This window comes from Oenanthe melanoleuca, chromosome 9 (assembly GCF_029582105.1).
Source record: "Oenanthe melanoleuca isolate GR-GAL-2019-014 chromosome 9, OMel1.0, whole genome shotgun sequence".
NCBI lineage: Eukaryota > Metazoa > Chordata > Aves > Passeriformes > Muscicapidae > Oenanthe > Oenanthe melanoleuca.
Genome location: NC_079343.1, coordinates 1,249,480 through 1,276,147, shown reverse-complemented (window position 1 = coordinate 1,276,147; position 26,668 = coordinate 1,249,480). Strand labels below are relative to the sequence as shown.

Sequence of the window (26,668 nt, the reverse complement as noted above, 5' to 3'; positions counted from 1 at the left end):
AACTCATGAGAAGCAGCTGGATAAAATCCAGTCTGATATCCAGGGTTCAGGAAAGAGACAACATGTTGATAATGTATTATCCCCCCAAAGGAGTGGTGTTCCTCAGGGGTCACAACTGGATGGCACTGCTCAGATGTGTGGGATTGAGCACACCCCCAGCAAGGGCTGCTGATCTCATCAGGCTGTGTGGTGCAGCCAGCACACTGCAGGGATGGATGCCACCCACAGGGTCTGCACAGCTCTGAGATGTGGGCTCCTGCAAACCTTATGGAGCTCAACAAGCACAGCAACTGCAAGGTCCTGCCTGTGGGACAGGGCAATCCCAAGCACAAACACAGTCTGGGCAGAGAATGGACTGAGAGCATCCCTGCCCAGGACTCGGGGGTGGTGACTGAGGAGAAGCTCTAGATGACATGGAAGCGTGCACTGCAGCACAGACAGCAACCCAAGTCCTGGGCTGCATCACGAGGGAGGGGATTCTGCCCCTCTACTCCACCCTGCTGAGACCCCACCCACAGTGCTGCCCCCAGCTCTGGGCCCCAGCAGAGCAGGAACATGGAGCTGCTGAAGCGAGGCCAGAGGAGATTGTAAAGGTGATCAGAGGGCTGGAGCACCTCTGCAATGGAGACAGGATGAGAGAGCTGGGGCTGCTCAGCCTGGAAAAGAGAAGGCTCTGGGGAGACCTTAAAGTACCTTCCATCCCCAAAAGGGCTACAATGGAGCTGCAGAAGGGCTTCTGATAAGGGGGAATGGCTTCAGACTGAGAGCAGTCAGGGTTGGATTAGATACTAGGCATTAATTCTTCCCTTTGAGGGTGGGGAGGTTCTGCCACAGGGTGCCCAGAGAAACTGTGGATGCTCTATCCCTGGAACAGCCCAAGGCCGGGCTGGATGGGGCTCTGAAAAGCCTGGTCTGGTGAAAGCTGTCCCTGCCCATGGCAGGGGGCTGGAACTGGACAGTCTTGAAGGTGTTTTCCCAACCCAAATCATTCAATGATTCTATAATAAAATTATCTCCATTTAAAACTAAACAACAAACCATTAATGAATAAGTGACCACATTTTGCGCCAAGATAAAAAACAAGCAAGCAAAAAAACTAGACCTTAAAGGATAATTCACTTTGTTCTCCCAATAAAAGAACCAGCCATTGAAATACAGAATTTTCACATAAATAATTTCAACATCACTGTATACCTTAGGTAGCTGTAGAAGAGTGTACTCTGCAGTTTCCCTAAATCACCTCTCTTTCTTCTGCCAGTTTAAATGTTTGGTCTAAATCTTCAGTCACGAATGGAATTCAATTTCTGATACATAAACTGCACCACATCTCAACTACCAAGATAGGTGTGCTCCTTTAGAGCACCAGAGCATAGAAAGATATATTTAATGGCAGTGGTGATGCATCCCAGGATTAAGAGAACTATCCAAGTCACTAACCTTCAGGAGAGATGAGGTGAGAGTCATAACATTTAACACCACACCACTGTATTTTACTTTCATAGTTTTTGAGGCAGAGGGAGAAGAGCTTCAGCTAACCCATGAACTCCATGTTATGAAATGCTCTGCAGCACACGAATCAGAAAGGGGAATGATCTAGATTGCTCCCAAAATGTGCTCAAGCTCTTGCCATGGCAACCTAATTAAGAGTCCTTCTGATGATTCAGAAGACACCAGCCCAAAGACCTATGTTATAGCAGGATACTTCAGCATACACACTCTGAAAAGCCAGCCATTCCTGAAAAACCCAGGTCAAAATCCTCTTCCTTCATGACACCACCTGAGAGTTTCAGTTACTCAAAGTTATTGTATATTAATGAAAACAGAAGATAAACAATGTGTCAGATGTCTGTGCTGATACATGCTACTTTTCATGCCTTTCTCTTCCTGGGGACACTCGAGTTCCCTTTCCAGGCAGACCACATCACGCTAAGCAAACTTCTCTGCTAAGTGTAACAAATATAAGAAAATAACAATCTTGGAACAGACAGGTTGAAAGTCTTCATAAAAAATTTAGCATCTAAATTTATTCCAGCCAAAACCCACAAGATAGTACCTTACAGCACCTGCTTGCTGATGACCAAAAGTTTCTAAAAGCATGTTAGCATTTAAGGAAAAAGGAGGCTGGAGGGAACTCCACAGCATACGGTCACCCTTCCAAAAGACAGGCTTCTCAACTGATTTGACTTCAAAGCAACTCGCAATAGCTGCTGTAGCTGTGACTCTCCAAGGCAGAAGAGCCCTGAGGGTTCACAAATGTAACAAACCAGCACTGTTGATAGGTCCCATAGAGGAGTCAGCACCTCCCCTGAAACACATGGACAGGGCCCCGAATGAAAAACTGGCTGAGCTACCTGGCTACAGACAGCATGTGAAAAACGAGGTTTGGAACAAGAAGCGACTAATACTAGGTCAACTAACATGGTGGGAAGCACCTCTGAGGGACAGTTCCCTTAATTTATCTGCTAAGAAGATCTGGACTGGAAAAGGGAACTATCAAATTGTTTCACAATACTAAAATAAGAGCTCCCAATTTTCCTCTAATGCAATTACTGTGCAATGATACCAAGAGAAACTTGAACACTACAGAAGAAGTTTCCATCCCTACAAGATCACTCAAGGAATGATTTCACATGATATCTGAAATGACAAAAAAAAAAAAAAAAAAAAAAACTTTTGCAGGACAATAGTTCTTCTAAAGGGCTCACACCAAGCTCAGGTGGAACTTACAACCTAGCTGAGACCAACACTCCTAACATTGTGCATTTTCACTTATTTCAGCTATGTCACTATCCTGCCAGTATCCTTAGGGCTATTTCGAAGAACAAAACAAAACCCCCACAACCCTTGAAATTATTAACATGCACCAGCTTAAAATAATTTTATTTAATTAGGGATTACAAAAATTACTTAAATAGGAGTTTACAACAGTACAATATCATCACTTTCTATATCACTAAGAGGCTTCAACCAAACAAGAGATCTTAAATCAAATGATGGAATGGTCAAGAAATCAAAATTCCCTCCCTCACCCTGCTGCCCTCGCTGATTGTGATGCAGCCCATAAACTATAATGCAACCTTTACATCAATTACAAAAAAAAAAAAGACACGCAGTGACAATTCTGGAATCTGACCAGCCATCCATTAGAAACAGAAGTAAATAAGGGAATTTCACAAAATTCAGATGTATTGAAATCTATTAAAACAATTCTCTGCTAATAAGTCAAACAAGATGTAAATAAACAACATGAGAGAGACACCAATTTATGAATTTTCAAACTATCCCTTTTAGCTACTAAAATACAGATTTTAGTTTTCCCTTCACAGTCATTTTGAAATTAGTTTAGCTTGGTTATCTAATTTAGGGACTTGCTCAAAATCTGGATTTTCTGAGTTTTTGTATAAATCTCAGAGGCATCAATCCACAATATTGAAAATTAGAGTACCATAACGAAAACAAGAGACAAGGTATAGAAACTTCTGTTGTGCTTACTAACATTTCTCAATGCTTGCTAGCAATTCTGAAAGTTAAAAACAGCCTATTTCTAGAGAAAAGCTTCTGCATTTCTGGCCAACAATCATTCTCCTTGTTCACTAAAGAGCTCAAGAACAGCTACTTCTGAAACACAGATTTGACATTTCTTCCTAGATTGGATGTAGTGTTAAGTCCTCAACCTGCATCAACACGAGGAGCGACTGCCAGTGCCAAAGAGAGAGCAGAACTACTCAGACTCCACTCCAACAACTCTGAGACCTTACCCAGTACAATTCCTAAGGGAAGCAAGGAGTCTTGCCTCAAAGCAAAAATCCAATCCTTCTTTGTTGGATATAAACTATAAATACAGCCCCATATGGCTGTTAACATTTTTACATATCCACACACATGTAAGTTCCCAAGCAAGAAAGAAAACTCACTAAAAAGAGTTTATTTCTCTTTCTGAGAGAAAAAAAAAAATATTACAGGCAGGAAGTAATAACTACATTCACAAATTAAGAAGCTGGGGAGTTGAAGGCTGCCTGGTTTTTCCAGGTTAAAAGAATAAAGAAAACTGACATTAAATTCTCTCACAGAATTTAAAACTTAAATACATTCGTAAGTTTGTCAGCAGGCACAAATGCCCTAAAGTTTTTGTGACTTTTTGGGAAAATATTCCATAGCCCTGTAATGAAGAGGCTCTTTTGGACCTAATGAGGTTAAACCCGTCACTGTAACACATGAGTTAAGGGTAACACCAGTCAGACAGAACACCTATGCCAGGACTCTGCCCAAAATGCTCTGTGAATGGATGCAGTTCCTCAGAGAAAAACTGTTTACTCCAGCTCCACCCTATTACAGAGTTAGTAGAGTTTGGATATTGCTCAATGTCAATTACAGACATAAAACAGAACTATATTAGTCAATTCTGATGAGTCAATCTGCTGCTTTTCTTAGAGATTACAAATCTAAATAATCACCTCCAGAACAGTGCTTGTTTAGCCAACATAGACTATTTTCAACAAGCTGTCTTTGCTGTCAATCATTACCTCTGTAATTCATGGAAAAAGACTATTTGCCCTGGTGACTGGAGACTGTGATTGCTTTCAGTTATGTTTTAAGACAAGCTGAACATCACAGGTCCATATTTGAACCCTCAATTCCAACAGCCAACACTTGGTTTAAGGTTTTACAATTACCTTGATTACTTAAGTTTCCCTCAGTTGTGCTTCCTTAAGAGAAGCCTTCACTCATTCCACTGACAAACTATACCAGACTACAGAAAGGAAAATTTCCATAAGAATTTCTCCTTTTTTAAAGTTGGAAAGCAGGCAACAAGGCAGAGGGCAGCAAAACCAGGACTCTTGGACAAGACTCAGGCAGCAGAATTTGATCCCCAACCTTCCTTTCTCATTAGACAACACAACCCAGGTGCCCATAACATGGTCACTGCTGGAGTGCTCATCCTCTTCTGGAAGGCCAAAATGAGATTCCAAGGCTAACAACCAATATCACAGCATCAGTTCAGGGGCCTAATGGACAAACACCACTATGAATGCTCTGAAACAGCACAGCAGGTCTCCAACTGCCCTTTCAGAAAATTACAAACCTCTAGGGCAGGTGCCTTGGAGTATCTAAGGAAAAACTAGATATCTATGTTTAGGCAACAGAATCTCACATCACAAATGAGTGTCACTGGAAAAAAAGTTTAGGGAGTGCTCCACCAGACAACACGTACAACAAACATCACACACTCAAAGACAAGAAGAAATTCTCCGTGCTTAAGCATCATTCCCTGAAAAAAGGGGGGAGAAGCACCGTGCTGCTGAAGAGCACTGTGAAATGTACTGTCATGAGTATCTGTGAACCAAAGAAAACCCCCCAAGGACCTGCATCCTCCTATCTGCTTTTGCAGTAAAGCAAAAGACCAAATACACTGGACTAAACAAGTACATTCAAAGGATGTTTTGTGCACCGAGCTGAAGAAAACTGGGAAAAATCACATAAGGTTTTTGTACCAAATTGGTATCAGTGAAGCAAGGTTCAGGGTATTTGCTAATTTTTGAGAGATTAACTTTGCTTTCTCAACATTTGTCTAATTCAGTACCAAGCATATATGAAGCCTTTATCAAGAATCGTGCCTCAAGTGACCTCCTCCAAGGTATCTCTTTAAATTCTCCTGAGAAGTTTTTCCATCACTACCAAACTCCAGTCAGAAGAAACTTAGGACTTGACTAGCAGGTGTGACAGGTTAGAAGAGCCATGCATTCATAAACTGTGTGGGAGAGACTTCTCAGGCATCCCTGTGATACACTCAGTGTATGTCTGCATCACTAAGGTCTCTTTACAATAAAATCCCCGACATTTTCTTTGCTAATGTTTTGCGTCTCTGTGAACAGATTTTACTTTTGCTTATTCTTTGTCTACACATAATATTCAATAATGTCAATGTTACGTGGTAGTTAATTTGGTGGTTCATTTTATAAATTACTGCAATACATCAAGCAAAAAAAAAATTTAAATCTTCTGACAGCTATCAAAAGGAGTATCATACTGCTAGAGCAGTAACTTCACATGTCACAGTCAAAAGTAAACTATAATGACACAAACAACTTTTGCCTCATTTCTACAAGTGCAGCAAAACCTCCTCAAACTGCTTACCCAGGGGAAGAGCTCAGAGCCTCCACTGCAGCAGGATGCTCTGAATGGGTGTGATCAGCACACACATCTACCACTCCATGAGTGACACAGGGTGTCACTCATAACTCGCTGTCTACAGACTTTTTCTCAAAGCAAGCTCCTCAGCAGATGAGCTAAGAAGCTGCTGTGGCTCTGAATGAATATTTGGAAAAATATATCCATCCATGAGGAGCTTCCCAGGTGCACCTGGCCAGGGCAGTAAAAAGAAAATGACGAAGTTGTACAGTTGTACAGCAACACTGGCTGCAAGAGCTGGCTGGGGTGTCAGAGGGACCTTCTACAACCTTGTGCAGCTGCCTTTCCTCCCAAATCTATGCACTGCCATGCTTTATTCACAAGTCAGTAAATAAAACAATGAAAACTTTTCAGACAGGTGTTTCTTCAGATGTCAGGCTAGGCAGCTCTAGCAGCCAGAAAAAGATCACGCATTCCACATTTCTGGAAACGCTTCTCCATTTTTTCATTCTATGTTTTAACACAGATAAACTTCAAAGGAGATAAGGCATTTCACACATGAGTGACTGAACATAACTACTGTTCTCACAGTCACATACATTCAACTCCCTGAAAAGCTGACAAATTAATTCCACTTAATTTATAGCCAAGTTCTGTCTTATCTATTTTTAAGTCTCATGTTTCAAATCTTGCAGAGTTTGCAGTTATAACGATTTGTTACATTCTCTTAGTAAGAAAAAATAATTTGTTATCAATAAATACTGACTAAAAAAAATACACTACAGGGCAAAGATCAAAAGCAGCACAGTGATTTTTTCACTGATGCAGCCATTTCCCACACATAGCAGTATACCTGAATGTTTTAAAATATCCAGTGTTTTAAACATCTACTCAGTAACTCAAATATCTTCATCCAAAGATGTTTGTGAACTTAGAAAAGCATCTTACACTAATACTACAGTTCTCTACTAATTATAACTTGCCAGTTTTTGAACTGTCTTGCTATATTTAACTTTTTGGTGATGAATTCTCTGAGTGTTTGAAGGGGAGGGAAGGATTACAGAGGAAATGCAACTTTAGAAAGAACTTGGAATTCAACGACAAGTAGAAGAATTTCAAAAAACAGAAAGATCCCCCAGAATTTTATGTCTTTGTGGATAGGCTTAATATTTGCTTCCTTTTAGCAAATTTGAAGTCAACAGTCAGGAACTTTTTGTAGTGTCTTTTGATTATATCAAGCATAGCTGGAATACTCAGACCAAGGGAGTTAGAAAGCAAATTGCAGTTGTTTATTTAAACCTAAGCCATTTACTTCCTAAATTAACACTGTCTGAAAAAAAGAGGCCACAAAAGCTGTTGAGGAATGACCACAGTTATTCCTGTAAACACACAGTATTTTGGCTGCTTCCAGTTTGGATCAATCCTGAATTCAAGCCTTTATAAGGAGTATTTAAATAGGGGCGAATGAATGTGTTATTTTATCACAAGGTGCAATAAGGAAAGCACATAAATCTGCTCAGGCTAAAGAAAGCCCAAACTCCCATGACACCAGTGTAAGCCTCAGGTGCTCCCCCATCATGCATTTAACAGCCCAGCTCAAGTCCTTTAAAATAATTCAAGACAGCCTCATCTGCTAATTTAACCTTTGTGTTTGCACTTGGGGGGTGGGGAGGGATCTCAGCATAAAGTTTCACCTTCTCACTGCAGACATTCAGCTTCCTTTTGGCTCACACCTCTGCACCTCGTGGTGCCAGAAGCATGGTATCAAGAGAAAACATGGGCGATGAGGGAATTAAACACACAACGTTTCAACTCTACAGTGCAGAAATGATAACATTTGAAAAATATTCAACTCACATTTTTGCTTTGCACATTATTTACATAAATAGCTGCAGGCTGTTGTGGAACTATTAATTTTGAAGGAGCAGATGAGTCAAATCTTATTTTTGATAGGTAACTGCACGATGCCTCCAATTAGACAAAGATAATCATACTTTAATAGCTGCTCTTGTAATTAAACCATATTACACAGTGTCACAAGTACAGAAAAGCAGGGCCAGAAGGGAATTCAAAAGGCCACCAGGCTTCTTCCTGCCCCCTGCTTCAAAGCAGCACCAGCTATTACAGCACCTTTCTGAAACTTCACCAAAAAAATCGTTATTGTAGCAAGTGTCTAAAGCCCCTAAAGCACGTACAGAGATTATCAGCTTTCAGAAATATTTTACACAAAAAATTAGGCTGCAAACAATTAATGAAGAAGAATCTGCAAAAACTGAACAAAGAAATGATTGAGAAGGGAAAACACTGGCCAGTAACTCTCATATTCACCAAAATCCCATTAAAAAACCTTAGGAAGTGCAACACATACAGGGCAACAGTTGAGCCTCATTCAACTACCTGCCATTAATTAATAAGAACTACATGACAGAATGCAAAATAGATACCATTCCCTCCTGAATAAACCAATCAAGGAATTCCAAGAGGTGCAGTTTTAATATTATCACACCCCACTGGGAATATACATTTGTCTGGGCTTGATAATACCCAAAGAGCATAATTATCTCTCAAAGACATACTGTCACAAGGTATTAGTCAACTGCTGCTTTCATTCGGTCTCCTTTACTTGTAAATACGTGTACTTTTAAAAATATAAATTCTGTTTTATACAATTGTGTGTTCAACAAACACAGAACACATCAGAATTTCGGAACTCTATGTCAACATAAAGAAGAGAATGTCATTAAACTTAAGCAAGAAAATCAATGCTATCAGCATTCAGAAGAATTCAACAGCAGGCTAGTCCATATGTACAAACTCACATTCTAAGCCTATTCTGCTCGATCCCAGTATCACCAGACATGACCTCCTCCTGTCCCAGGGTACTTCTGTCTGTCCAAGGAAAGCCCCAACAACAGGTGTATTACACTACAAATGAGATCCACATTAAATACAAATAAATTTAAGCCAAGTGCATCCTAGCTGGCTGACCCAGTAGTTTCTCACACCACAGCTTCATGGTTTTCCTAACTGTGAAATACAATATTCTCACAACAGCCAGTCCACGGCAGGCAGAAACCTATCACGACACCATCATGCCACTTACAGATCACATTAGCTGCCAATTTCTACAGGACAACTGAAAATAAAAAATCAAGTTACTCCTGAGCCCAGAAGAGGTACCATGCTTATTCTACTTCAAAAAATATTTTTGTGGCCTTTTTTTCCTTCTGCAGTTAAAGGCACACGCCACATCAACAGGTATTAGGTAAGAGCTATTAATTAAAGGTACACCGTGCTTTAAATAGTAAAAATCTGTTATTTAAAAGCTTCAAAACCAAGGTGCAAGCTCAGGATGTTAAATTTCCTCTGACTATATGAACTCTAGGTGTTAAAAAGGAAGACACACTTCCTGATGAACCACACTGCTAAGGATCCTGGATTAGGAGTTTCTAACAGGCAAGTTTAAAAAAACCCACGTGCAGGCAAAACTCTGCAATATTTTGATGTTAATCAAATTTCATTTCTGATCTACACTGAAACTGTCCTTCCACGCATTGTTATTTCCCTCACTGAAACTGAAGAGCCTAGGTCATGTAATTTAATCTTTGACTCATCATGCAAATTAAATCACACCATTCCCACAAGACAGCATATAGGTTTTAAATAAATCCTGGGCACCTACATGATCCCTCACCAGAAATTAAAATTCAAAAAATTTAAAAAACACCAAAACCGGATACATCTACCGGTATCGTTCCACGGATTTGCAGGGGAAAAAAAAACAATGGCAAAACTTTTCTTATGCTCCAGAAAGAGAGAGCACGCTGCGTTAGCTGTCTGTGGGGCAGCCTGCAAAGAAAGCAGGCTCTCGCAGCCCTCCGCACAGCGGCTGCTGCGGAGGCCTATCGGGGCTACCACCAGGAACAACAATTGTAGGAAGAGGCCTCGGAGCCGGACCCCGAGAGGCCGCGTAAGGCAGTGCCGGCCCCGCAGCTCCGGCCACTCGGCGCAGCCAGGGCCGGAACAAAGAGCGGTGGTCGCGGGCAGCGCCCCCGGCCCGGCCCTGCCCCTCCGCCCTCCCGGGGAGCGGCCCGGGCGCTGCGGCTCGCTCCGGGCCCAGCCGTGCGCGGCTTTACGTTGATCGTTCCTCGGGCTCGACGTCTGAGGAGCTCGGGGACCGGGGCGCTGCCGCACGGGAAGCACAGCCCCGGCCGTGCCCTTCCCCTCGGGCTGCCCGGCTGTGCCCCCGCAGCAGCGGCTGCGATTCCCGGACCTGCCCTCCGCCCAGGCCGACGGGACTCGGCCGGTTCCTCCCAGCGCCCAGCGGAGAAACGGGCCCGGAGCGCGGCGGGCAGCGGCCGGGCCGCGCTACCCGCGGCCCGCAGAGCACGGCCGGGCCCCGCGCCGGACAATGCCCACGGCTCTCGCCCCCACAGCCCCAGTACCTGTGGGTCCGGCGGGCCCCGCCCGCCCGCTGGCGGCTCTCGGCTCCGGCGCTGCGGCTGCGGCAGAGGCGGCGCGGCCCCGGCTCAGCCCGGCCCGTCCCCCCCCGCCCCGCGCTCACGGCGTCGCACCGGCCCGGCCCTCCCGCCCGCGCTTCCGCCCGCGCCCGCGCCACAGCGCCCCCTGCCGGCTTGGAGGACCCGGGGCGCTGCCGAGCCCTCCCCACGTTTTCGCTATATCCTCGTTTTATTGTTCGCGGTGCTTTCTATCGTTATTGGACTCATGGAGTCACCAAGGTTGGAAGCGACCTTTTAGATCATCCCGTCCAGCCATCCACCCGCTGCCACTGTACTCCTAAGCCACTAAACCACATCACCCAGCCCCAGGTCTAGGTGCCTGTTGAGCACCTCCAGGATGGGGACTCCACCACTTCCCTGGCAATGTGTTATGATGCCTGTCCACCCGAACAGGGAAAAATATGTTTCTAATATTTAATCTGATTCTTTCTCTCGCCTCAGCCATTTCCTCTGATCCTCTCACTGCAGACAGGGCAGAAGAGACTGTCCCCATCACTACTACACCCTCCTCCTGCCAGGGAGCCTCCTGAGCTCCTGAAGGCTAAACTACCCTGGCTCCCTCAGCCACTCTCATAACTTGAGAGAGTTTTCTAAACCTCTCTCAAGCCTTGGTTTCCTTCACAGGACACGCTCCAGCACCTCAATGTCCTTTTCGAAGTGAGGAGCCCAAAATCACACGCAGAACTCAAGGTGCAACCTCTTCCTTTATTCTTTATTAGCAGTTAGCAGATTTTGTAATTATTATTTAAATTTTATTTATTGGTATTTATTCAGTTGTTATTTGTACTTACTGTTCTTTTCATCATTTTCACCCCCTCTGCCCTGCCCTTCTGCAGCCCCTTTATGCCCTCTGTAGTGTCACAAAACTTCTTTTCCATGCCGTGACCCTCAGGGCTTCAGAATGGGGTTGGAATTTAGCATCGTGCCTTGGACATGGGCTGATTGTCCTGATGCATCAGGTGCTGGTGATTTACAGCCTGCAGGTTTTCTGCAGTTCCCAACATGGCATGGAAGGACTCCACACTGGTTTTCTGTCCCTGTATGTAATACTTATCTATTATTGTCACTGTGACAAATGCAAATTAGCCTGGATGGAGAAAAGCCCACATCTCTCCCAGGAGAGATCAAGTTGATATTGTCCATTAATGCAGTATAATACATTTCAAGTAGAAAATACATTTTTAATGGTACAATTTATGAATTTCTTACAACCTTGCCCCAGGAGGTCTGATGCAGTACCAACATGCAGCCATGTGGGACCTGCTTTCCCAAAATATCCATGAGCTTCTTGTGAGCTGACAGCTTCTATCTTCAGCGTCTTTTTGATTATGTGTCTCCACATCCCTTTGCTACACTTCCTCATCTCACTGCTGGGGAAGGTTTGGGTTGGGTTTCTCGATGTTTTCATGGAGCAGCATTGGATCTGAAGCAGGAGGAGTCCTGGTGCCTGTGCGAGGTGATGGGACCTTAATGGTCACCTGGACCCCACAGTGTGTGCTCAGCAAAATTTTGGCAGTTCATATATCCAACTCATGAGCTGGGAATAGATGATTTCAAAGCCAACATGGATAGGGTGTGTACATCGGAGTTCAAGTTGTTACCCATACTTAGGCTAAAACCATTTGAGTTTAAATGATAATTATCAGGGTACTGAGGAAAGAGGAGAAGGAGCTAAAGGCAAGCACTGTGAAAGGGATTCAATATCATATCCTGGAGAATAGGCAGTATGGCTTTACAAATGGGAAAGAGATCATGCAAGAAATGGGTTCAGTGCAATCGCCATCCATGCACACTGCAGAGAAATCCCTGAGCATGATTTTTCTAAGCTCCTAGAAGCAGGGATTAAATACAGCATGTGAGAGAGCTCTTAGCACACTAATGATTCTCTAATTCACAGCCATGACTGAGAGATCCATTGTGAATTAATTAATCCTTGCAAATTAGGAAGTGAGTAAACATTTTAAAAATCCAAGTTACTTCACTGGTAGAAAAAAAGGGTATTTAGAAAGGCAAGCATGCAGGTGCTTTCTTAGGAAGGACAGAGCTGAATGGGATCCTGGGGCATTCTGCTGCCAGTGGGAGGCCCAGGGAGCCCTACAGCTCAGCTCCAACTCCTCCAACATCCCACGCTGAAAAATAGCAAAACTGGGGAAAAACAATATGGCAGCCTGTGAAATTAATTCTCCTTCAAGCAGCTACTTTCTGCTTCCCCCTTTTCCTCCACACAGCCCTTCTCCCAGGGCAGCCATTCCCTCCTGGAATGCCATGGCAGATCTCCATGGCCATGGCTGCCCTCAGCTCTCCATGGCCATGGCTGCCCTCAGCTCTCCATGGCCATGGCTGCCCTCGGCTCTCCAGGCCATGGCTACCCTCGGCTCTCCATGGCCATGGCTGCCCTCAGCTCTCTATGGCCATGGCTGCCCTCAGCTCTCCATGCCATGGCTGCCCTCAGCTCTCCAAGCCATGGCTGCCCTCAGCTCTCCATGGCCATGGCTGCCCTCGGCTCTCCATGGCCATGGCTGCCCTCAGCTCTCCATGGCCATGCTGCCCTCAGCTCTCCATGGCCATGGCTGCCCTCGGCTCTCCATGGCCATGGCTGCCCTCGGCTCTCCAAGCCATGGCTGCCCTCGGCTCTCCAGGCCATGGCTGCCCTCGGCTCTCCATGGCCATGGCTGCCCTCAGCTCTCCAAGCCATGGCTGCCCTCGGCTCTCCAGGCCAAGGCTGCCCTCGGCTCTCCATGGCCATGGCTGCCTTCAGCTCTCCATGGCCATGGCTGCCCTCGGCTCTCCAGGCCATGGCTGCCCTCGGCTCTCCATGGCCATGGCTGCCCTCGGCTCTCCAGGCCATGGCTGCCCTCAGCTTTCCATGGCCATGGCTGCCCTCGGCTCTCCAAGCCATGGCTGCCCTCAGCTCTCCAAGCCATGGCTGCCCTCGGCTCTCCATGGCCATGGCTGCCCTCGGCTCTCCAGGCCATGGCTGCCCTCAGCTCTCCAAGCAATGGCTGCCCTCAGCTCTCCAAGCCATGGCTGCCCTCGGCTCTCCATGGCCATGGCTGCCCTCGGCTCTCCAAGCAATGGCTGCCCTCGGCTCTCCAAGCCATGGCTGCCCTCGGCTCTCCATTGCCATGGCTGCCCTCGGCTCTCCATGGCCATGGCTGCCCTCGGCTCTCCATGGCCATGGCTGCCCTCGGCTCTCCAAGCAATGGCTGCCCTCAGCTCTCCAAGCCATGGCTGCCCTCGGCTCTCCATTGCCATGGCTGCCCTCGGCTCTCCAGGCCAAGGCTGCCCTCGGCTCTCCATGGCCATGGCTGCCCTCAGCTCTCCATGGCCATGGCTGCCCTCAGCTCTCCAAGCCATGGCTGCCCTCGGCTCTCCAGGCCATGGCTGCCCTCAGCTCTCCATGGCCATGGCTGCCCTCGGCTCTCCATGGCCATGGCTGCCCTCAGCTCTCCAAGCCATGGCTGCCCTCGGCTCTCCAGGCCATGGCTGCCCTCGGCTCTCCATGGCCATGGCTGCCCTCGGCTCTCCATGGCCATGGCTGCCCTCGGCTCTCCATGGCCATGGCTGCCCTCAGCTCTCCATGGCCATGGCTGCCCTCAGCTCTCCAAGCCATGGCTGCCCTCGGCTCTCCAGGCCATGGCTGCCCTCAGCTTTCCATGGCCATGGCTGCCCTCAGCTTTCCATGGCCATGGCTGCCCTCGGCTCTCCAAGCCATGGCTGCCCTCAGCTTTCCATGGCCATGGCTGCCCTCAGCTCTCCATGGCCATGGCTGCCCTCAGCTCTCCATGGCCATGGCTGCCCTCGGCTCTCCAAGCCATGGCTGCCCTCAGCTCTCCAGGCCATGGCTGCCCTCAGCTCTCCACAAGCCTGGTGACCATTACCCACTTTATCTCCCTTCTGTGGGACACACGTCCCTTTCCCTTAGTGGGTGCTTCCTCCCCTCCTCACCCTCCTGCTGTGGCAGCACACCCCGAGTGCCTCACCTGTCCTTCCCAGTGTCCCCCATCCCTTTTGGGTGCCACTGTCCTCAGCCCAAAGTGTCACTGGTGGTGTCACAGCTGAAAGCTCCCTGCAGGAGCCCCAGTTTTACAGAGCTCAGACTGTGGTAGGAGCAGGGCAGAGAGCCCTAAATAATCCCTGTGCTGTGGCTGTGTCACCCACGCCGTGGGCTGGAGGGGCTCTGCCACCCCCATGGCCATCTGACACAGACCATCTCAAAGAAACTCTGGGTCATCTTGCCAGCAGTCTGGAGAAACACACATGAAGGGGAGAGCAGAACCAGCACCCAGTGAATGTTTGAACTGGGCATGGACTGCTGTGATTCACAGGGCAGAGCTCGTGTTCCTGGTTCCTGACAAGGTGCTTCGGGGAGGAAATATTAGAAGTAGGGACAAGTCAGTTATGATGAATTTCTTCTGTTTAAAGTTCGGTAGAAGAAGAATCCGGAGTCTTTCCATGGACTTTGAGCCAAGCTGCAGTGGCTGAATTTAATCACCAGGTTTCACAAGTGCCTGTGACAGCTCCTGAAACTGTGTTTCACCCATTACTGCCTGGAGACATTCACTGCAGACTCCTAAAGCTTTTCTCAAAGAAACTTCTGTGGGTGAGTACTTTTTACATTTCAGTTCATTCAATTAATACATATTGAGCAGACTCACACCCCCAAAATTCTACTTACGGTAGAAAACACAATTAAATTTAATTGCCTTTCATATCAGTTAGGAGGGGTTTTTTTCTCATGGAGATCCCATGATTTATCTTTAATTCAAGGTTCCATTTCAGAATTAGAGCACATTTTTAAAATATTATAGCAAACCACAAGAACTAAGGTTAGCATGGAAGCATTGTCAGAAAAGAGAAAACAATTAGCTGAAAAATCATAGAAAAAAAATCTGTTGCAGATTCCTTTCCTGGAGAGCAAGTAATTTTAATAAACTTTTTATTACTGTGGAACAATTGGAAGTTATCTATAAACACAGCATCCATTCCAGGGAGGATCTACTACTAAAGCCAAAGCCAGGTTTCCATCAGCATGGCAAACCTGAAAGGAAGGAAAAGAAGTCACTCCAAGAAACAGCACTGCTATAGAATGTATTTCCTAAGGTAAAACAAAACAAAACCAAACAAAAACACCAAACAAACAAAAAACCCCCACCATACACAAAAAAACCAGTCAAATACAGCCATTAATTCAACAGCAAATACACTCAGAATTCCAAATCATGCAGAAAGAAACAAGGCTGTGAACACTGCTGAAAATGACTGTTGGGTTATTTTATTTAGATGCCTTCCCTGTTCTTTTACATTTTAAAGCAATGACAAGGTGACTAACTGGGTTCATATTTAAGTAGTACCTCAGTTAAACTCTGAAGCTCACAGCCTCTGGATAATGCTGCTATGCACTTGCTTACCCCTTTACCCCCTCAAAGGTCTTTGCAGAAACTAATTAATTAGCTCTTACAGAAGAAACCTGTGATGGGCACGGGCTTAGCGCTGCTCTTCAGCTGGATTCAGGCTCAGCTAGCACAGGAGCCCTTGTCACATCACTTGACAACAGCAAATACATACATAGCAAATCTCCTAATGTTAAAAATAAACAAGCAAGAACAAAAGAGTTGTGGCAGTGGGGGTTTTGTTATTATTTTACATGACCTCATTATGGATAAGCCAAAACAAGTGCAAACTCTGCTTTTCTCCTTCCCAGACCAGCCTATGGAGCAAGACCCACCTTCTCACAGCTCCTGGTTGCTCTTCATCTTGTCAGGGCCATGGTTTTCCTACCCCAAAGTGGCTATGCCCCAAGAGCCAGCAGGACTTCCTACACCTTTTGGCTCCTTCACAAGAATAAGAAATGCTCATCCCTGTAGTAAAGGACAGTCTCCTAGATATACCTGAAGAGGGGGGAAAAAGCAAAGAAATTGAAGAGTTAGTTTAAAGCAGACAGCATTCATAAACAAAAACAAAATTGTATAAAACCTTCTGCTTTAATTGGTAAAAAATTAGTTACAAAAATACAGAGTAAAAAAAAAAAAAATCTTAGAAAACGCCATGAGATTTCATACACAATCCAGGACAGACTTGGCTCGCACAGACCAGAGACCCTGCAGCTCATGCCTTCCCTCCCTAAACCCTCCTGTTTTCCACTGTCACAGCAGCAGCCAGGCTGTGCCAAGACAGAACCACAAAGTGCCAAATATCCAAGTGAGAGTTCCCCCACTTCCTCGGGTGCAGCAATACCAGCCCTGCAGCACCAGAAAGGGGCAGCAAGTCGGGAATGCTGCTGGCAAGGCCAGTGCTCCCGTGGGTGTGCAGGGCCCAGGACAACACTCAGGTCACTCTCCCTGCAGAGCATGGCCCATGGCTGGCCTGGTGGCCCCATTCCTGCTGACAAGCTGCTCTGTGTCAGGGGCTCAGGATGTGGTGACAGCACATGTAAAAAGCAAGTGTTGGCATGTGGCACAAAAGCCACATTTACTCACAGAAGAGATATTTTTCTCACCAAGATGAATCTTAAGCCACATCACTCTGCAGCCTCAAGAACTGAGAAGCTAAGGAGAAACAGGCAGTGTGGGAAGTGCAGGGGCTGCAATGTGGGATGTGCAGGGCTGGGGCGCAGAGCGCTGAGCCCAGGGTTCCAACGTGTGAGGACTCAGGCATCCACGCTGCTGGGAAAGTGAAGCTACTGAATAAACCAAGCACTTGCTCCATTACAGATCAGGCTTGTTATCAGGTGACATCTGGTAACATCTCACACACACAGAGTGTGAGAACACCCAGGCTGCTCTCCTGAATGAAATAACTCAGAGTGTGAGAACACCCAGCACTGCCCTCCTGAATGAAATAACTCAAGGCATGCTGCATGAAGAAAGTTCAAGTATTCTCTTGAATGGTCACTCAAAGTCCCCCATGCTCTTCTCATGAAGCTTGGCTCTTCTCCCTTGTACCACCTCTTCAGCACAGGCAAGGGGCTAACCCTCACAGCCTGCCACCACCCACACAGCTTATCAGATTTTCTGCTTCCTATAAGGCACTTTTGGCCCAGGAGCTGTGTTTTAAGCATTCTGGCTGAGAAGCAGCAGATAAGATTTCCTGTGGGGCCTGGAGCGCTACTAACCTGCCAGGCAGGAGACAGCTTGAGCAATGGCAAGAGCATCAGCTGATCCTTAACATGAAGGCTGGATGGGGGTGTGTGAAAGAAAAGCTGAGAATTACTCAGCTGGTTCCAGCCTTGTAATTATTTCCTATCCCAGGAGTTCACTCCCAAAGATGGCAGAGCCAGCTGGTACCCAGGAGGCTGAGCTGGGGCCAGAGAGGTTCGATGCACTCAGTAAAGGAGATGGATTTAGGGATGTCAACAGAATTTCCAGATGTTCTTCGCTACTTTTGGAGCTGGGCTTTCTCTGTGATGAAAATACTTCATGTGGCACTGTCCAATGCCATATATGACCTCTCTCTCCACCTGTAGCAGGAAGAGCAGGTGAACTCCCAGCTGCACTCTTCCCCTGCCCACACCATGGTAAATTCACAAGCTTTGATAGGCCACTGCTCACCACAGATACCAAACTCATCTGCCAGATGCCCTGTGCCTCTTCCTCACTGACCACACCATGCCCACCAGCCACAAACCCCATCGCCTCCCAGCCCTCTGCCAAAAACAGTGACCTGGTACATGCAGTGTCACTCCATCCCCAAGGATTCCAGCACAAAGGGTGTCCAGGGCAGCCTTCACCAGCACAGCCATGGCTTCGCTCACTGCAAGCTCTGATGGTGCTCATGGACCCAAGTCACATCATGGGTGGTGTCTGTGCTCTCAGCCCATTCCCCTCAACACAGCAAATCACTGCACATGCTCTTCCCCACAGCCCAAAACCAGATAAACCATCCCTTGCTTTTCTGACTCATTTCCAGCACTGTCGTGTCCTGGGAGGGCTGCAGGACAGTGCTGTGCTCCTCCTGCGAACGCTGCTGAGATGGGCCATGGCAGGTCCAACACCCTGAGCTGAGGCCAGTCTGGAGATGCAGCCCTGCCCCCCAGGCCATCCTGCAGTGAGTAATCCCCGGGAGGCTGCGGTTGAGGTGCCTGTGTGCCGGGAGCAGCCAGCCTGCCTGCCTGCCTGCCCAGGCACCGCCCGCACCCTCCGGACCCAGCACGTCCAGTCACCGCGCTGGCACGTCCTGCTGCTCCTCACATTCCTCCCCTACGGAATATTCCAGCAGCAGAGCAGCCCTGGTGAGGCAGGGCTTCAGCACAGCCTGCTTGGGGTTACAGCTACTGAGAAACATCCACATTTAAACGTTTTGAAGGAGAGCTTTACTCCTCGTTTTAAAACCTCAACCTTGCCCTTCTGAAAAAGCTGGACAAACCCCTCTTTATTCAGAGTGAGTAAAGCCCTGTAAAACAGCCTCTCCTTGGAGAGTGTTTGTTCATGGCAAGGCAGGCCTGGAGCACAGGGTGCAGAGGGTGCCCATCAGGGCCAGCCCAGTGCCCATGCTGGCAGCAGCCAGTGTCCCCACCTTACCCTGCCCACTGCCAGACCTACACTTAGCTCCTCACTTCCCAAAGCCCACACCACGTGGTGAAAGCAGAGCTGCTGTCATAAAACCAGCCCCAGCAAACCCACAGATACTTGGGAGTGATGCACTGGTGGGACCCCCAGAGCAGGACCCCTTTCCCTCCCTCTGAGAGCCTCACTGGCACTGCTGGGGCCAGGCAACCCCACCCCCACAGCCAGCCAGCAGACACACCCCAGACAGGGGTAGGCAGTCTCTAAACTGGGGACAAATCCAGCCTGGAAAACAAGAGGGATCAAGTAGTCCTTCTGTGACCCACACTGCAGACTGAGCAGTGCTCAGGAACACCTGCCCAGCTCTCCTCCCACTCTGCCACAGCAAATCCCTCTCTGCAAAAGGCTGAGCTGCCCTAACGAGGCCATTCATTAACCAGCCAGGGCCGAGGCTGGGCTTGGGGCTAACTCAGTACTCCACAAGCCTCCCTGTCAGTGCTGTCGGGTTCTGAGCTGGTGTCCACATTATCACCACAAGCTGCCAGAGGCAGGAGGGACCAGCCAGGGCAGGTGCACAGCTCTCTGGTGATGTGCAGCATCCTTCCTGCAGCGTGGAGCTCCTCAGCCCAGCTGAGATGCCTCCTGCTTCCCACCTGCCGTGCAGGAAAGGCTCTGCTGTCAGGACAAACACAAATGACACATCCAGGAGGGGTTTGGGCTCTTTGCCCCCGAGCTTGGCCTCCAAAAAAGCAACACAGCTGAACTCACCCGGCTTACCCCTCTGGCCCTGAGCAGGGAAGAGGAAGAGCTGTCTTGGCACATAGCAGCTCTGCCCTGCCCAGAACCCAAAGAAAATGGACTGAGGCAGAGATGAAGCAGGCCAAAAAATGGAGGAAATAGAGGAACCATCACAGAGCTCCTCAGCTTTAACATCAAACTGGAATTAATTACTTTCTTATGTGAATTCTCTTGGCTCAACTTCTTTTTCTCTGGGCTTCTCACTTGTTTCCTATGAAGTTCCTAAACAGAAATATCACCAACTTCTGGCAAAATCTTATTTTAAGTTATTTTATCAGCCAGGAAGAAGGGGAGTGAAAGGTTCTCTGAAAATTTTTGCTTTAATTAAAATAAACTTTCTCTTCCTATCAAAGTCCATTTCACAAGGCTATTTCAACAAGTTGTAATCAATAGGATTGGAGGATGATGATGATAATGATGATGATGATGATGATTATTATTATTATTTTCGTGTCAGAAGCTCTTTTTTAAAAGCTTAATCAAAGATACCCCTGTTGTCCCACAGTCCCTGCTGTGGTGCTGCCTTGTCCAGGTGTGGGACAGCCCTGCACAGGTGCCCGGCAGGTACCTGCCCTCCATCCCCTCTGCTGCTGGTGGGACAGCCAGGGCTGCGGAGCAGCCAAGCCCACTCAGCATCTCAGAAAGGACGGTCCCTGGCCACAGCACCGTGCTGGATGCCCCAGAGGGAGCAGGCAGGGGGCAAGGAAGGGACACTCCGGCTCGCAGCCCGGTCAAATTCCCTCGTCCCGCGGCCACCGGCTGCCCCGAAGCCCTCGCTGGCGGGGCCGGGGGCCGCTGACCATTTCTCTGCTGGTGATTAGATTGTTCACGGCTCTCAGGTTTGTTTGAATAAGCGCCTTTGTTCGGCGGCGCTTTCCCACGTCCCCCGTCCGCTCGGCAGTCGCGTGTCCCGAGGCACAGAGGAGCCCCGGCCGCCGCAGCCCAAAGAAAGTTTTCTTCGGAGCAAAAGACATCTGCGCCGGAGGGAACCTGCCAACATCTGCCACACTTTCCCCCTTTTCAACAGCCTTTATTTCCCTCTTAAATACTGCAGGAACAGATGTTAAAAGTTGTTTTCTTTCTCCGGGGTGTGAATTGTAGACAAATAGCAAAAAAAGAAAACTCTAAGCAGCCCTCACCCCTCTCTCTTTCCCTTCTTTTTTTTTTTTCTTTTCCCCGAAAGCCCGGGAAAAAGGGAGGCTTTGTTTACGAAGGAGAATCCCCTTTTCAGTGAAACCTGGCAGCGGCAGCGCGAAAGGAAAGCGGGAATTCGCAGAAAGCTCCTGTAATGCTCATTTGCATGGGGCTGCTGGGTCCCTACAATCCCCGGCACAGATGTCAGCCTTGCCCAAAGCCAGGGCAGCTCTCCCGCCCGCGCCCCCCGCCTCCGAAATAAAGGCTTTTGCCGTGACTGAGAGGTGTAAAATAACTGTTTACAGCCAAAGCTGCTCTTCTTTTTCACTGCGGCGCTGTCTTACAAATGAACCTTGAAATGAGCTCACCCGCGGCAGATGCCCGTGGGCGAGCCAAGGAAGGGGCTCGGAAGCCCGGCGTGGGCTGGGCACGGGCTGGGGCTGGGCACCCAGGGCCACCGCGGGTGTCCCCTTTGTCACCAGCTCGCCCCGTGTCCGTGGAACAGCCCCGGAGCCGGGGGCAGCTTGCAGGACAAAGGGAGCAGGAGGGAGGGTGAGGCAGAGCCACGAGTGGAGGCCAGGGAAGGGAGACAGGGTGAGGAAGGAGGTGCTGCCATCACAGGCACCTGAGAGATCTTTCCTGGTGGCCCCGGGGGCTGGCCAGCCTGCGGGGCCACCAGCATGGGGGGCACATGCTGCAGCCTACAGCAGGTACAGGACACGCTTTTCAGAGATTTTAGGTGATTCTGAATTTGCTGACACCCCTGCCATGCTCAGCTGGGCCAGGAGCTGAGGTGATCTCAGCTTCCCCCTGCTGCCCTGGGTGCCTTGGGAAGGTGCTGCTCTCTGCACAAGGTGGAGGGAGATGGGCAAGCACTGACAGCCTGGGCAGAGAACAGAGTGTGCTCTGTGCCCCCTGCCCCAGCCCAGCCACTGCCTCCTCCAGGCCTAGCTGCTGCAATCACATGGCCTCACCAACATAATTTATAAATACCAGCAATCCATTTCCTTGGACTGGAAAAAGCTTGGAAAACCAAAGCAGTCTTCACTGGTGAGGAGCCTGGGCTGGCTGATGTGAGGCCCTCCTGCACGGGGTGGTGGGATCTCCTTTTGCTGTCTGAAGACAGCACACCTGAGATAAGAATCCCACCCCTTCACCTGGCACAAAGGGTAAATTATTAACCTTCCCCTCCCAGCACAACAACCACCCCAGGCTCGTCCCAAGTAGGGCACTTACAAAACCAAGTCACTGCACCCCAGCTCTGCATGTGACTGACAAACAGCCTCTGCCTGCCAGATGCCATGGCTGGGGACATGTTTTGGGGATGAGCCCAGGCAGCAGGGTGTGCTGCAGGTATGTTTGCATTGACACACAAGCAAACACACTCACACCCACTCGGTGCTTGAGCAAGGAACAGCGTCACGTCCTCACTGCTGTCACTGGGGTACGTCCCCACCCAGAGCTGGAGGGGCAGAGGGCTCTGCAGACATGGGACTGCCTATCTTATAGAAATGTTTCTTTAAAACATTTGTGGAACAAATCTTTTCCTGTAGGTGTGCTAAAGACCTGGGTACTTCAAGCCAAAGTAAACCTATGTGTAGCCTGCATTGTAGAATGCTGCTATTATTTTTTATTTATTTGGATAAATATATTTCTTTTTCCTGGGAGCTGGGAAATCCCACCAGTGCATTGGGAGGGCTTGCGGTGCTTCTGAACTGCTGCAGCTGCTTCCTCTTAACTTCAGTAAGGTGACACATTCGACACCAATCCAAAGGGACTCAACAGGACACTGCCAAATCCGGCTCATTAGCAAAGCAGCTTCAGAAAGCAAACGCAAGGTCAGGAAAAACACCTTCATGCTCTCCCCCAAGCCAGGCAGTGAGGAGGTATAAAAATGAGTTCTCACCCCACACCAAGCCTCCTCAAAAGGCTTCTCCTGCACCAGCATTCCAGAGGAGCACAGACAATCATCCTTCCTCACAAAGCCACCCAAGCCTCACAGTATAGGGGGGAAAAATCCAGAGAAGCTCCCACAGAACTATCTCACCTCTGGGTTTGTTTGCATCTTCAATTCCTTGTAAATTTAATATTACATTCTGCAGAGCAGCCAAAAACTAGAAGAGTTACATATTTCCTACATCCACCCAGGTGCAACAGATAATTCAGGTTCCCAGGAGGTAAATAAAGTTCCCATGTTTTCCCTAGAGGATTTCTGTGATGGAAACAACCTTCCTTAGGGTGTCTGCTGTCAACAGCTTTTAATCGATCATCGTTTCCTTGTAATAATAATCCCTGGGAGCAGGAACTCCAAGCTGAAGTACTCTATTATTAAATTAAGAGGCAATTACTATGATGTGAAACGACTGGGGTCAAGTTAGCAGGTAAAAATAGCCATCATTTCAAGGAGATAGAGGAGAAAAAGATGAGTAGAAGGCATTTTCCCAGGTGCAATTCAGCCGCTTCCCGGCTATTGTGTCCCTCCCTGGGAATCTGTGCAAATTGAACGGGGAGCCGTGCAAGCTGCTGCGAGCGCGCCCATTTTCCTTCCCTTCTTCCCGAACAAAAGATCCCTCCAGAGCCCAGCGACAGAGGCTGGACATCTGTCGCCGTTTGGGGGGGCCGGCGTGGTCATTGAAAAGAAGCAGTGACCTGTCAGCTTTGATTGATGGCCACAAACCTCCGGGCTCGACCCCTCGTGTGGGAAAAGAAGTCCCGCCAAGGAAAGTTGCCTTTCAGATGCTAATTCGGGGTTATAAATACAGCCGAGGAGGAGCAGCGGAGCAGCAAAGAGCCTGTCTGGAAGGGGAGCTAAACACTGCCCGAGCGCCTCCTTCCCTTCCCAGCCCTTCCCATCCCTTCCCACCCTATTCCATCCCATCCCATCCCATCCCATCCTGCCGGAGCCGGGCCGGCTGCCGGAGCAGGATGACGGCCGCGGCCACCACCGGCACGCACAAGGTCACCAGCACCAAGGAGGAGAGGAAGGTAAGTGTCCCTGGGCACGTGAATGAGAGGTGCCAGGCCACTGCTTCCAGGACACAGAAAGGGGACAACGCTTTTTCTCCTATTAGAAAGATGTTTTCTCTGAATTTAAATCATGCAGGTGTTTTCCTGCTTCCTTTCTATGCCTTCTCTCTGTTTTGATCTTGTGAAATGAGTTTTTCTGTTTGAAATGATTGGAAGTGGGAGAAGGGAGAGGTGATGCCAGCTCAGGGACAGGCCATGGCTGGAGCTGGCAGACACTCCATCCACATCTGGTGCCTGCTGAGCACTGTGTCACCCTGCACTGGCTTCACACAGGGGAGGGGGGGGGGTCTCTGGCCTTGCTGAACTGCAGCAGGGAGAGGAAATGAAAATATCAATGCAATTTTTCCTGCTCCTTTTCTTTGCCAGTTAAGGAAACCCCTCATTGAGCGGAAGCGAAGGGAAAGGATTAATAACTGCTTAGACCAGCTGAAGGAGACTGTTGTGGGTGCATTTCACTTGGATGTAAGTGCTCATTTTATGCTGCTTTTTGTCCTTTTGCTGGTGGGAAATTGAACTGGGGGAGGAAGGGAAATGCCACATATTTAGAGAAACTGGGCATGGTGCAAACCCCTCTTTGCCTCTAAGTGCTGCGCTCTTTCCTTATCAGCAGTCTAAACTGGAAAAAGCAGACATCCTGGAAATGACAGTGAAGCACCTCCAGAACATCCAGAGCAGCAAGATGATGGGTGAGTGCCTTCACCCTGTGCCACCTGCCTTACCCTGTTCCCAGTCCCTTATCCTGTCCCTTATCCTGTTCCCTGTCCCTTACCCTGTTCCCAGTCCCTTATCCAGTTCTTACCCTGTTCCCAATCCCTTACCCTGTTCTGGGTCCCTTACCCTGTTCCCAGTCCCTTACCCCATTCCCAATCCCTTACTTACCCTGCTCCCAGTCCTTTATGCTGTGCCCAGTTCCTTACCCTGTTCCTGGTCACTTACCCTGTTCCAGGTCCCTTACCCTGCTCCCTGTCCCTCACCCTGTTCCAAATCCCTTATCCTGCTCCCTGTCCCTCACCCTGTTCCCTTACCGTGTTCCCGGTCCCTTACCCTGTTCCCTGTCCCTTACCCAGTGTCTTATCCCTTATCCTGTTCTCTGTTCCCTGTTCCCAGTCCCTCACCCTGTTCCCAGTCCCTCACCCTGCTCCCGGTTCCTTACCCTGTTCCCTGCTCTCAGTCCCTTACTCGGTTCCCGGTCCCTCGCCCGGTGCCAGCAGGTTTCACCCCTGGCAGCCTGGCACAGCCTCTTTGCCGCCGGCCCGGCCCAGGCTGCTGCCGGGGCTCGGCTTTCTCCACTAGATGGGGAGATGGAGCCGGGCACTGCTTCATCCGCGGGAGGCGTCCTTCCCTCCCGGAGCCCATTTCTGCTTTTCGGCGCAGTTTTCCTCGGCGGCGGGCAGTAGGGCGCGGGACTCACACCCCGCTCACCTTCCCCCCGCAAACAAACCCCTCTGCAGCCCCGGGCTCCAGCAGCGAGCGCCGCGGTCACTGCCGCCCCTCTCCAGCTGCCCTTGTGTCCTGTCCCCCGTGCAGCTGACTCCAAGGTGGGGCTGGAAGCCCAGCAGAGGTACAGCACCGGCTACATCCAGTGCATGCACGAGGTGCACAACCTGCTGCTCACCTGCGAGTGGATGGACAAGACGCTGGGGGCGCGCCTCCTCAACCACCTGCTCAAGTCCCTGCCCAGGTCCGGCGAAGACACCTGCAAAGCGGCGCTGAGGTCTCTGAGCCCGTCCCTGCAGCCTCTCCTGACACAGAAAAGTCCCCTGAGCCCCAAGGGCAGCGCTCGAGGCACAAACCCGTCACAGGAGCGCCTCTGCCCTGCGGAGAACAAGCAAGCTTCCAAAAATTCCTTCCAGCTGCCCTCCCTGTCCGTTTTCAACCAGGTTGATGCTGCACCTCCCAGACAGGTTCTGCAGCCGAATTTTTCCCATAACAACCCCAGAGTGGGGTCATTAGATATGTGGAGACCGTGGTAAAGTGTGTTTTCGATTTTTGTCCTAACCTTAGACACTCTCACGTATGTATCTTATAGATATGTTTCTATAAAACACTTGTGGAGCAAATCTGTTCCTGTAGGTGTACTAAAGACCTGGGTACTTCAAGCCGAAGTAAACCTATGTGTAGCCTGCATTGTAGAAGGCTGCTATTATTTTTTATTTATTTAATACATCTAAGTTATTGTATAGAATCCTCTCACGCTCTTTAGTGTATAATAATTATATAGTTTTCTTGTCTTACGTTCTAAAATAATTAACTTTCTATTAATGAAAATACAAGACAACAAGCAACGACCCTCTCTGGCATCAAATTTACCTTCAGATCTCACATGAGCTATTGAATCTCTTTGTTGGATAAAAGGGTAAACCACTGGGCTCTTCTGGGTTTTATTTTTATTATCATCCCTGTGCAGTGTAGGAGATTCCAGCATTGAGTTCCTGCAAAAAGGCTGCAATGATTAGGAGAAAAAAAAGAAAAAAGGAGAGAGAGAAAAGGGAGAAACTTGGTCTGGACTTTTAGGCTGTTTAGAAATGCTGCCTGGGTTGCTCACTCTGGCTGTGC

General features: G+C 48.6%; 2 protein-coding genes across 3 annotated transcripts in view; one reads left to right on the top strand and one right to left on the bottom strand.

The window, feature by feature from the left end:
* CAB39 (calcium binding protein 39) overlaps window positions 1-10,681 on the bottom strand; it is a 40,709-nt gene extending 30,028 nt beyond the window's left edge. Inside the window, exons 1-2 of one of the 2 annotated variants that reach the window (XM_056498734.1) lie at window positions 10,575-10,680; window positions 8,949-9,054 (exon numbers count right to left, since the gene is read on the bottom strand). The gene's annotated coding sequence lies outside the window, so the exon portion shown is untranslated. Of the gene's footprint in view, window positions 1-8,948; window positions 9,055-10,574 lie in introns of both variants that reach the window. The other variant, XM_056498733.1, reaches the window with a different exon arrangement.
* Window positions 10,682-23,873: 13,192 nt separating this feature from the next.
* LOC130256996 (transcription cofactor HES-6-like) lies at window positions 23,874-26,571 on the top strand. The gene is made up of 4 exons (XM_056499188.1): window positions 23,874-24,070; window positions 24,479-24,574; window positions 24,720-24,798; window positions 25,640-26,571. Exons 1-4 carry the CDS (start codon window positions 24,011-24,013, stop codon window positions 26,083-26,085), a joined length of 681 nt encoding a protein of 226 aa, XP_056355163.1. The 5' UTR covers window positions 23,874-24,010; the 3' UTR covers window positions 26,086-26,571.
* The last annotated feature ends 97 nt before the right edge of the window (window positions 26,572-26,668 follow it).